General features: G+C 47.4%; 1 protein-coding gene and 1 long non-coding RNA gene across 2 annotated transcripts in view; both read right to left on the reverse strand.

Moving 5' to 3' along the window:
• The window catches only part of LOC106813752 (histone-lysine N-methyltransferase PRDM9-like), a 37,909-nt gene extending 30,604 nt beyond the window's left edge, over positions 1-7,305 (reverse strand). Inside the window, exons 1-6 of the mRNA XM_014817972.1 lie at positions 7,291-7,305; positions 4,488-4,505; positions 2,984-3,126; positions 1,930-2,678; positions 697-828; positions 253-329 (exon numbers count right to left, since the gene is read on the reverse strand). Of these exons, the coding sequence (XP_014673458.1) occupies positions 253-329; positions 697-828; positions 1,930-2,678; positions 2,984-3,126; positions 4,488-4,505; positions 7,291-7,305 (1,134 nt within the window). The remainder of the gene's footprint in view (positions 1-252; positions 330-696; positions 829-1,929; positions 2,679-2,983; positions 3,127-4,487; positions 4,506-7,290) is intronic.
• Positions 7,306-9,639: 2,334 nt separating this feature from the next.
• The window catches only part of LOC106813754, a 21,289-nt gene continuing 18,162 nt past the window's right edge, over positions 9,640-12,766 (reverse strand). The window contains exon 6 of the long non-coding RNA XR_001394503.1: positions 9,640-9,650. This is a non-coding gene — a long non-coding RNA (uncharacterized LOC106813754). The remainder of the gene's footprint in view (positions 9,651-12,766) is intronic.

A 12,766-nucleotide genomic window follows, 5' to 3' on the forward strand; every position in this document is an offset into this window, starting at 1 on the left:
AGAGAGAGAGAGAGAGAGAGAGAGAGAGAGAGAGAGAGAGAGAGAGAGAGAGACAGAGAGAGAGAGAGAGAACAGAGAGAGGGAGCGGTGGGGGGGAAGAGATGGAAAAAAGTAGGAAGAGAGTGAGGGAGAGCCCGCCCCGCGAGTTTGGCAAGCAGGACATGCAATCTATATGAATATGTGATTGTGTTAATATTAAGCACGTTAATATGGAGCCCACATAATATTATCATTATGGTTTCAGTGAAATACCTTTTTGTCAGGAATGTATTTCAGTGGGCCGTGTACAGGGCAGTGTCCTTCATATTCCCTCTCGCAATCGTCGCAGACTGTGTAACAATATAAATATAAAGTATAGGCTGCTAAAACTGTGGGAAGAATTTTCGAAAACAGCATTCATGAAAATTAGCCATCAATTACAACAACCAAGCAAGTCCTGACATGGAACCCTTGCCAAAAAAATATAAATACATACAAAATGTTTGTATTTCTCTTCAAAATACTTGCTAGCATATATCTATAACCAGGTAAAGGTTGATATAACCTATATATAGTGGTCACCCACACTCAATACGACATTATCCCCTCCTGGTGTGTACGTGTGCCACCTTAAGCAGTCTAGTGAACAACTATAAGTCGCGTGGCAGCGCATAGAAACTGTTGACGAGTCGTTACAGTGAGACGTCGTTAACTTACATATGTAATCGTCGTCGTCAGGAACCTCTCGTTCTCTGTAGTTCTTCCTCGCTAGGTTGCGCCTGGGATACCTTCGTCTTGGGCTGCGAACCTGCGCTTGGCCTGCCTGCCTGCTCACACTCTCCTCCAACACTGAATCCGCATTACGTTCTGTATTTAATTACAATCAAAACCAATCTAAAATTAAAGTCATGCATTTAACCAATCAATATATTCATTGAATGTAAATAATTCGTTTCACTAATATTGTATTTGGCTTGTATTTTTTCTTACCCAAATACACTTGCATTTATTAGTTTAATTTACTGTGCGTGAAATTACATATATTCAATTCCAGTTTTTGATTTTGGCAATTGTGTTTGCTCATTCATTTAAACGAAATCGCATTCCAGCTATTAGGTAAACTGATATTTGACATATATGTGACCCGCTCCAGCATAATACGGACCAAGTCGCAAGTCATTGTTTTGAGTAATGAGCACGCACACATGTCAATGCTGAAAATGGCCTACCTGGACAAAAATGAGATTTTTACAAAAATAAGTTTCTAAGTGCATATTTAATTCGGATATATAGGTTCAGATATCTCTAGATTATTATGGTAATTTTTAATTAAAAAAAAATTCTGTTTTTTTTTCTTTGGTCTTCAGACATCGGCCCCTGACCGCTTATCCCCGACTGGGCCCCTTAACCAGAACGCTTTATCTCAAAAGCTGCATATTCCGGAATAAGTCGGTTTCCGATCTTCAAATTGCTGTAGATCNTGATTTCTCCGGTAAATCTCGCAATGCCTCTAATTAGATATGCGGAAAACGAGTATTGTACGATTAATAATAAATACATTTTTTAACCTGTTCTGCAGCTGTGTTACATGCACGAGTGTGATTGTGGCGAGACATACTCATTCTAATTGACTATAGCATGCGTCATCCCGTTTTTTGTGAAATGCCGCCCACAGTATTTCATACATAAAAAACGACTTCCAAACCCTCGCATAAATATCAAAAAGCACATTTCCAGCTATCTTTACTAGCTAGGTCTTCCTCGCTGTGTGAGTGCGCCCACTGTGCTCTACTGGAGATTACTGGGCCTAGAGCACACCTTAATCTTCGCACTTGTCGCCACGCAAACGCTTCTCTCAGCCTGTGTGGAGTGCGCATTGACATTCAACGAGAGTGAGTAGCGTGGTCGATGGGAGACAGCACCCTGTAATCCGCCACGTGTCGCACGCACAACCCGGCTTCTCTCCTGTGTGAGTGCGCATGTGTCTCTGGAGATCACTGGCCTGAGCACTCCTGTATCCGCACGTGTCGCACGCAAACGGCTTCTCTCCTGTGTGAGTGCGCATGTGTGTCTGGAGATTACTGGCCTGAGCACACCTGTATCCGCACGTGTCGCACGCAAACGGCTTCTCTCCTGTGTGAGTGCGCATGTGTTTCTGGAGATCACTGGCCTGAGCACTCCTGTATCCGCACGTGTCGCACGCAAACGGCTTCTCTCCTGTGTGAGTGCGCATGTGTCTCTGGAGATCATTGGCCTGAGCACACCTGTACCCGCACGTGTCGCACGCAAACGGCTTCTCTCCTGTGTGAGTGCGCATGTGTGTCTGGAGATGACTGGCCATAGCACTCCTGTATCCACACGTGTCGCACGCAAACGGCTTCTCTCCTGTCTGAGTGCGCATGTGATCACGGACAGAACTTGCCTGAGTACACCTATACCCGTCTGATTTCAAGCGTTTCTCACCTGTATCCACACGTTTCGCATCTGTGTGTGCGCGCATGTGTTTTTTGAGTTCACCGTAGGCGGTGCATCTGTATTCGCATGTATCGCATTTGCAAATCTTCCTTTCTGTGTGAGTGTGCAGCTTGTACTCCTGCTGCTCTGCGGAGGCTTTGCGTTTGTCGATGCCGAGTTCTCCTGCGTAGCTATCACCGTAATAAACCAACAGCTCTGCGCCCGTCCTGATGTCTGTACACGCCCTGAAACGCATATAAGTTTATGATTTGTTGTTGTACACATTTATATGTAAATAATTATAAGATGATAAGTATTTGTACTTTAGCTGTTTTTCAATAGCACGACTGTTTATAGAAATACAAAAATTAGAAAAGATTGGTTAGAAGAATTTATCTGATTTTAATAAGAAATAATATTTTGGTAGGTATATATAGCCATTCACGAATGACAGGACAAAACCCAATGACAGAAATTATCTTGACTAGCTATTATCATCACAGCATAAACTATCTATATATATATATATAGCTATGCTACTGCACCTCACCTGTAGTATATGCCGCCGTGGAACTGAAAGGCGACCATGTTCTGTTCTTCGTAGGTTCGCGCGCAATTCACGAAGCGCATCCAGTTGGCCTTCGAGCCGTCGTCGGCGTCGACGTAGTGCGACACTTTCCCGCGACGGCGTATCTGCAATTCGGACACGAACATTATAATAATATAACGTAAATAATTTATAAATTATTATATATATAATTAAATATAATAGATTTCACACGGCCCAATCGTACCAACATATCGGACATTTTACGTCGTGGTATGCAGCAAAGAAATGGATTGTTGTATATATACGTATTTACACTAATGAAAAGCTACCAAACACAAGCTAGCACAACAGCTAGCACTATAAACACTGTCAGATTTGGTTGCACTAGATTGTGTGACATGGTTAGTGTAATGGGAAACATTGGAGAGGTAGCATGGCCACCTGCCAAACTATGAAACGTTTGAGGATATGTCAAATCTTCCCGACTGTTCCTAATTAAAACAGCAGTGAGTTGTCGAAAAACAACGGATTTAAGAATTGATCCTCGACTCCGCATAAATATCACGTGACACAATTTGTGAATTCATTTTTTAATGATTGCTCACAGTCAACTAGACACTGCCCGTTGCCACTGCCGTGTATGTTTATATTTATTTCTATAAAAAAAAAAAAATTTATTAAGTTTTAAAACAATATATTAACTCATATAAGATCCGATAGGTGGCGCGGTTTGTTTTTATTTAGAGCCCCGCACTCGGCAAACTCCACGACAGATGGCGCTCTCGCTCTGGCTCAATTCTACCACTGCCACAAGCTGATTTCCGTAAGAATTTCTTACGCTTTTTTACTAGAAGTTTTACAGCGACCCCGTTACTCCTGTCCTATGTAATACGGTGTTTACTTATAAAAGCTGCAAAGATAATAAAAGTCGGACCATTATTTCATGAGAAATTTGATAAAATAGTGATACGAAATAGTGCGCCCATTTACTACTTTCAAATCATTACGCTGTTTACTAAACGAAGTTCACGTATTTATCATGAATTTTCGGGATGCTTGCCAATATTATACAGATAACGCACGGCCCGGCGTGCATCAGTGTAAATGCAGCGCGGCGCGCTGCATTTACATTGATCGCACAACAGTCCAAGTGCGTTATCTGTATAATATTAACACACTATTTTACTGTTAACACACTATTTTAATGTTTTTGAACGTGGAATGTGACACAAATGAAACTGTGGAAAAAAAATAGCCCATGTAACGTGTCATGATCTGTAGAATGTTCTCTGACAAAGTTTGGAGAGGATCCGTACGTTGAGCGGTGCGGAAACGTATAGCCGGACACACACAGAAAATCCCCAATTTATAGTAAGATGTAGCATGTCACACAATTAATTATCCGTGCTTACCGCCCAGCAGTATCCGTGCTTACCTCCCAGCAGTATCCGTGCTTACCGCCCAGCAGTATCCGTGCTTACCTCCCAGCAGTATCCGTGCTTACCTCCCAGCAGTATCCGTGCTTACCGCCCCGCAATATCCGTGCTTACCGCCCAGCAGTATCCGTGCTTACCGCCCAGCAGTATCCGTGCTTACCGCCCAGCAGTATCCGTGCTTAAGCCGGTTCCCAGCAAGTTATCCGTGTAAGCTTACCGCCCGAGGCAGGTATCCGTGCTTAATTCCGCAACCCAGCTGCAGTATTCCGTGCTTACACGCTCCACAGTATGCCGTGCTTTACGCGCGAGCAGTATCCGTGCTTACCGCCCAGCACCCGCTTATCCGCGGAGACATTCGCTTCGTTCTGTGTGGCATCTTTCTGTTCTTCTCAAAACCTTTGTAAGTGCCAAACAAGTGGCAGCCCGGCGATTATAGTTCGGCTGAAGCGGATGACCCGTGTCCGAAATCATGGATTACCCCTGGCCAGTGCGGGAGGCCACCTTAAAGGGTGATCTTGGTATTCGCCCTTAGGCAGAGAATAACGTCTCGTAGCGTCTGCTCGTCGCCGCCTTAGGATTCGTACACTAACCGGGGAAAACCTGGGTGTCGTCCAACCTGTAGATACATCAGTTTAGGGGCTACGTGGTATTAGACGTTAGTGTGGCTGAGAGGGTCTATGTCCCCCAGGGTACTGCCGGAACGTACCCTGGGTACGGTCTGGTATACCGGAACGCTTACCCTGGTACTATCTAATATGCGGACCCTACCATCGCCTACTCCACAAACGAGTCTAGGGAGTCGCCTACACCTACTTCCTAAACCGTAACCCTTAAAACCCACGCCAGATAGTAACCAGGGCTACGTTCCGGGTACCGGACCGTACCAGGTGTAACACGCCAGCCTATAAACATAACTCAGAGTGTAAGATAACACACATTAGTGTTATTCGTAACGACTTTCTAGTTCCGCCATCTTCCAACTACCACGATCACACACGATGAGACCCTTGCACACATAGCAGGGCTGGTAACACAATGGAAACAATACGCTGACCGATTAATGCGCCGGGTGGAGACGGTGATAAAATCTTTAATTCCTTCCTAGGTATGAAATCATAAGCTCAAAACTCTCAACACTGTTGCACGTGCGAATTTGCTATACACCCGCCGTACCTATACAACACAGTAGTTTGCAACCAGTCAACTAACCAAATGTCAATTAAGTGAAACGATAACAAACGAAATTGTCCCATTATTATATTTTGGGACTTTAACAGGCAATGCCACATTGCAGAATAATATTTTCATCTGGTGACCATACAGTTTCAACTTGATGTAAGGATTTGTATTCCTTACAAACAACTTATTAGAATCTTTCCCGGCCTTCGTGTTGGTGACAGATTGTACTGATGGCCCTATCGATACCCCTTCTATCATCGCTCACGGTTACATAATGCTTTTAGGTGACGGGGTCTCTTGACGGCTCTACCTGACCTGGGTGGTGGTTTTGTGGATTGTTCTGAAGTGGGCCGTCCCGTGCAAATGGTGGGAGAAGTATGTATTGGTTGAGGGGGCAATTGCTTTGTCGGCGTAGTGTAAATTGTTTTCTTCTTTCTAGACTGTTGCCATGGGTGTGCTTCTCTGGCAGTATTGGTTTGTGGCCAATAGGGCTGTTAGATATGGCTCCGTGTTAGCCCGGTCGTCCATCCGGGGTGCCTATTGACTCAGTTTCCCACCCGTCTTCCATTTTGGCACTGGTATGGTGTCCATTATGAATTTTCGTTGCATGGTAGGGGGCGGTGGTTCCTCCATGGTGCGTTTAATGTCCGCCACGATTACGTCTGTAATTGCCATTCTGGTGTGTCCACTGCTGTACGACTGCTCATCGAGCCTAGCCCACTACCACACCTTTCTTCATTCTCTGTTGTCCTTTAGGCGAAAGCCTTCATTCTTACTGGTGTCACCTTCTTCCAGTGCAGGCAGATCTTTTGAACGTTCTGCTTGTAGTACTTTGTTTGAGGCGGTCTATTCTTCTAGTTGTTGCAATTGATCTCTTCTGGCTTTTCAACGTTTGATCACCCGAGGCTTGAGTAGGTCGGGGCAGGACAGCTGGCCCGACGGTTATTTCAAACGCTGGATGGCGGCTACTACCCATTCCTTGTTTGGGCGGCTGAATCTCCAGCAGGGGTGAGATATAGGATCTCAGTCGGACTTCTATACGCATTCCTGTCAGCATATCCGCCTTTGCGCCTTCGGACTGAATGGACTTACCGCTCTTGCCATTGCTTTGGCTGTCTGTGTTACTGGATCTCACGGTGACGTGTTCAAAATCCGAGTCTCTCCGGAATCTCTTGGAATTCATCAGATGTCAGATTTCTGAGGCATTGTCGTAATAACTGTTCTGGTATTCCCTGTCTGGCAAGAAATGGTTCTTTTCATTTGCTTGAAGTGACTAGTTGAAGAGTTGGTTCTCTTTCGCAGGTCGCCACCTCCAGAAGATAGGGAATAAGCTGACCACCAAGCTTTTTTTTGATGTTCCAATTAAAATAGGGTCGATGGCAACCTTTTCCCAGGTCTACAGGGAGTTCATGTGGATCAGTAGTTTCTTTGCATGGCTGCCGTTCATAGTTGCGGATGCGTCACAAGTTTGATTATGAACGGTCTTTTATTTCCGCTCATGCTTGGCCAGTCACCAGTGCTTCTCCTGGCCCTCCTGAGGACACGATGTTGTTTCCCGTAAAATGAGAGGGGTGTGAATAGCCCTTCTTTCATTTGTCGTCTCATGGCGTTGCAGCGGATGCGAGCCTCTCGCGTTGAATATCAGCCGTCCTGGTACACTCAGTTCATCACGTATGCTGAAGTATGGCGTACCTGGAGATAGGGCATTGTGCTTCTCGGTTCCTGGCCATCCCGTTCAGAATCACTACCTCACGAGCTGGCAATGTTCTCGTCCTTTCTGTCTCTAGTTTGAGCTGTTCGTAGTCTTTCGGTTCGGGATCTGCGCAGTAGTCTACCACTGGGCGCATAGGTCCTGCCTCAATGGTCTGCCACAGTTCCTGATCAAGATGTTAGGGTAGGCGGTAGGATCGGATCAGCATATTCTGCGACGTGCTCTTCTCTTCGCCAGGTCTCCACTTCAGTGTCAATGTTCATATCCAGGGATCTTCATGAATCCCCTGCGAGAACGTCTAGGGCCTTGCACAGTGGTTTCTTTGAAAGTCCGTTCAAGAGGTTGATCTGTGGGTTGCACTGATGTTTTTGGCATTCTGCCCATATGTATTTGTACTGAAATGGTCTTTCGAAGTGACCAAGCACTGCGGCACTGCGTGCCTTCTCTAATGGATGCGTATCTGTGTCGCCGGTCGTAAGTGCGGCGGACGGCAACGTGCTAGTGGACGACCCTTCCGTTGCTAACAGTGGCGCGACCGGCCGGCAGGGGCCTGAATGCTGACTTGGCGGCATCATCATTGTAGCAACCAGCCTCTTCTGCTGTAGTTATCATAAGTAGTGCGCCATTTTACCTGGCGTGCTGTGCGAGATCATGTCTTTGATCTTCGGTCAATTTAGCGTGTTAATGGGTCTTGTTCACTAGGTCCCAATGCCAAGGAACATCCTCCTTGCGTCAGGCCCCCTAGTTAAATGGGCTCCATCACGGCTCGGGACAGCTTGGATAAGGCAGAGAACCGGGCCAGGTAATTCACTGTACTCGCAAAACTCTCACGGGCGGGGGCTCGGACCCATCGGGGGCTTGTGTTCGAGAATGCGGAATGGCCCTTGACCTTTTTGCGATCTAGCTGTGGAGCCGGTGCAGCTGGTTATGATATGGCCTTGGAGGGACATGCAATAGTAGCGCACGAAGTTTAGTCCCTGGTCTGTGGTAAACTCGCCACTTAGGACTGCTTTGAATTTTAACCTTGTTTGCTGGGGCTGAGCTCAACATTAGAGGGCGCGATCTATTAAGTTTCTGTGTCGTGGGTCCCTACGTGCTTCCCCTCCAGTCGAGTCGAGCGCAACTTCCCCACACGGCATGATGTTCGTCTGCAATGCTGAATTCTGGTAATTAGGACCCAGCCCTTCTTAGCGTCGTCTTGAGACCGCGTTCTAGTCGACTATATGCCTTCGACGCATCCACGTTTACGGACCGCAAATCCGGGAGGCGCTTTCTCAGTTTTATTATTAGCGACCGCCAAGGTGGCGTGTGATTGGTGAAGGTCGTCAACTGCCAGAGTCCTCGAGCCTGAATTCACTGCGAAGTGCCAGTATCCCATGCTTGCAAATCAAATGACCGTGGCGGCCCCTGAAAAATCATCTGCTTGAAATGTCTAAGGTAGTATTAAGTCGATCTAACCCCAGGACCCGGGCATTATGGCGGAAAATGCTGCGTGCGTCTGATTGCCTTGATTCAGGAATGGCTCTCGGATGCTATACAGGCCATCCTATAAGCGTGAGAGATGAGGTCCCCATTCTTCTTCCACGGTCACTGCCATGTCGGCTTGAGCTCAACAGGGAGTCACTGAGGGGAATATTTGATCCCATCTTTGAATTCTCTCTCGATTTTATATCCTTCCCTCTGGAGCTCTATGTTCTCTCAACGGTTTTTCGTTTTGACCCTTGGCCCGTCACTTGCCCACTTTTGGTAACTTCCGTGGTGTGTGTGGGTGAAGGAGGACAGATAGTTGGGGAAAGTGATCTAATCGTTAATCCGGGTCTTACCCGCACTCAAGCGCAGCTGGGGTTACTGTTTCCTCGGGTCATTTTTCCAGTCCTCACTCGTACCGAACACACATCTGCGCGAAGCATTTTCTCCCGATGATATACGCCTCCCGGTCACTGCAGTTAACCGACTTTCGACACATCATGTAGTAATCAGCGCATGATAATAGTGAGCGGTCCCCTTCCGTGTCTCAGCTGCCAGCAGTTAACTCCTCCCACCTTTAGGGAGCGAGAGGTCTAAGCTTCTCGGAAACCACTTTAGATGAAGCTCCGCTGACGTTGATGTTTCAGTCATAGTCCCTGTTTGGCTCCTTGGATTTGTCAGTTTCACCACGCCAAGCAGACAAATCGCGAATATATATAAAGTGGTGGGGTTAGGCTGCACGTCTTATTCCACGAGTGGACAGCGTAACATCTAGTTTTATTGATCACCGCTACCGGACCTTGGAAACTGTAATAGCAGGTATGCTTCCGTGGTTGACAACGTTGACTGTTAGCACCACCAAGTCCCTCGACTCCTAGTCAAGCTTATTTACTCGGGTCTTGAGGTGCTAGTTCTTTTCCCTAGACCGTCCCAACAGCTACCGACCATGCTCACAGGTATATTTACCAGACTTTTTGTGCTTAACCGCCCAAGCCCAGTAATCCGTGTTACTGCCTAGTGGGAGAATGTCCTCGTGCACTGCCGCCCTCTACTTCTGCAAATGAACTCATCATCCGCTCTATTGACTCCGAGCCACAGCGCCCGTAGTGTGTGAGGTTCTCGGGCTTCTCTGAGAACCGCTCACCGTCCAGGCATGGTAATTCCGTGCTATGATAGGCCCGCCCAGCAGGAAGGTTTCCAGTGGTTTTCACTTTCACATCTTTGCCCGGACCGACCGCTAGTCGTGGTGCGTCACAGCGAATGTGGCTCTCCTCTCTGTTTGCGCCAGGAGACGTTGCACCTCAACTTCCCAGTACAGTTAGACCACGTGCGGTCATTATTGCTCCTTCAACCACTTTCACCACTGGAGCAGTTAAAATCTCGTGCGTCCTTAAGTGCCGGTACCGAGTATATGCATTCCGCCTCCGCGGAAGAGGTTCACCTTGATCGGTATGTTCCCTTTCGTTGCTTGTTCTCTGCCGGGACGATTCAGGGTCTGTGGGACGCCTCCATTTAAAGTTCCGCCATCGCCAGTATGTCGTGCCCGTGACACGTGGTATGGCACTCTGTAGTGTTACCTTGGTTTTCAGTGTTACTGCCGGTTGCCTCGCTGGCTTTGGCGATTTCAACTTCATTTTCTCTGCTTTAAATCGGGCCCGTTCGCCTCGTGCCATCCAGGCTTTTCTGAACGTATTGCGCATACCTTATTCGAGAATTGCCACCAGATTATGCGATTTCTTAAAGCTAATTGTTCTCAGGTTTCATGTTTGCGGCCTTAACCGCGCCAGAGTATCCTGGTCCAGTGGGGAGTGATGACCTTTTGTTTTTGTCCTGAGGGTCGGATAGCACATGCTTCTACAGTACTTACCTCCTTACCCCGGTCTGGTCAAGACCAGTGCGGATGAGAAAATAATGTGCTTACCTGGTGCTCGGTCTTTGGCTCGCCCAGCTCGTGACCAATGCTCAAATACGCACGTTGCCAGTTTCGAGATTTACTTAACCATATCCTCGCTCACTGGTGCACTACACCTAGTCCGTGGCTTTACCGCCGCGTACTCCGCACTGAAACCCCATTGTAAGGTTTATTGCGCAATGCCTGGGGTCCCGTAACCTAAAACTTATTTTCACACAACTCTGCCACGCTTATTCGCTGTTTTGGCTGGTTCTTTCCACTAATCTGGGTATGCGATGGTAAAGAGTTCTACTCCAGCACGCTGCTTTGTGCACATTGCCCAATTCACCCTGTTTTGTCACACTGACCGGTGCACGTTTGCCTTCTAGCCGGATCCTTGGCTGCCTATAATATTTGGCCAGTGATACATACAAATTGATGTGCACCTCTGTACATGTTGGGCAGGGAACATCCCACTGCTTGCTGTGGGCCGATGGCGCGCAATGGGCCTAGTCCCCTTTCGGCCCTCGGGCATTAACAAAATCCATCTTTCCGAGTTGGTCTTCCCAGTTTAGCTCGCCGCATGCCCTGCTAGGTATGCTACACTACCTAACATGTTGGCACGGGCTCATGACAAGTGATGTGTTATGCCCGGGTATGTGTACAACATACATGCATCTACACTACTAACCGTACCTGGTGTATGGCAAAGTCAATCGCGAGCGCCGGTGAAGTATCTGTTGATTACGAGCGATCTTCCTATCGAACTGAACTTTCCGCTAATACTGTTGCGCTAGCTTAACAGGACGGTACAATTACCCATTTGTAAGTGCTACCACTGCTATGACTACGAAATATCATAGAGCCATTTAAAGTAAGCCTTTGAACAGCATTGTAATAATCAATACATGAGCGCTTTCAAAGCCATCGGTGGTCCTATTTCGCGAGACACGTCTTTGCGTCTACACAATAGTACGTACCTGGTACCATAATTGCCACGACTGCCGCCATAAAACAGGTGTGATGTTAAGATTCTATGAATAAAACCACGCAATAGAGTTCAATGTGATTACCTGGTATTGTATCCGCGCGACCGTAGGAATTGCGTACTGTTACTGTAGACTCTTACAGACTGTACATTCTTACTCTTATGGAGTCCCTGTTCTACCTCTGATCCCACGACGAATTGCTGGGCCATGTTCTTCTATCCTTGAAACCCATCGGCGTCGAGCTGGGCGCGCCACACACACGGATAAGTAGATAGAATTGTAGTTGGTATCACCTCAGTCCATCACAGCTGTACTCCACAGGGTGGCATATGAATAGCACGCACGTTGCGTCCCTGCAAGTCTGTCCAGTATAGCGGCCCTTCCAGTCCTGTATCGCGAATCCGCTTCGTCACGGCCTAGGTGGTTGTACAACGCCAGCCCGGCATTCGGACAGGGCACGGCGCATAACCTGCTTCACGGCGTCCATGTTTCACGGGTAGTTGGTGGCCTCTGACACTTAACCTTTGGCCGATGTGCCGTTGTCGGACACGATTGTGCCTCGATGAAAAAGTACGAGACTTAGTGTCACCGCCCCCCCCAGACTGTATCAACTGATTGATAGGTCTGTTTACGCTCGCACACGCCTGCCACCATGTAAGAACACGCCAGTCATAAACTAACTTTCAGAGGAAAGATAACACACATAGTTTATTCGATACCACTTCTAGTTTCCGCCATCGTTCCAACTTACCACGATCACACCACGTGACCCTTCACAGCATACAGCGGCTGGAACACATGGAACAATACGCGGTGGTTTATGTTGTGCGCGGAAGTGTGGATACACCAGGGTAGCGTTCCGGCAGTACCCTGGGGGACATAGACCCTATGAGCGTTAGTGAGCTAATTAGAGTACCATTTCCATATGCTGCTTAAAGAGCAGATTGATAGAGACTCGACAGAGAGAGAGAGAGAGAGAGAGAGAGAGAGAGAGAGTAGAGAGAGAGACGAGAGAGAGAGACGACATGACAGAGAGAGAGAGGAGAGCGAGAGAGAGAGAGACGAGAGAGAAAGGCAGAGAGAGAGACGTGGAGATGTGGGCGGGTGGGG

This window comes from Priapulus caudatus, unplaced genomic scaffold, assembly GCF_000485595.1.
Source record: "Priapulus caudatus unplaced genomic scaffold, Priapulus_caudatus-5.0.1 Scaffold819, whole genome shotgun sequence".
NCBI classification, from domain to species: domain Eukaryota; kingdom Metazoa; phylum Priapulida; class Priapulimorpha; order Priapulimorphida; family Priapulidae; genus Priapulus; species Priapulus caudatus.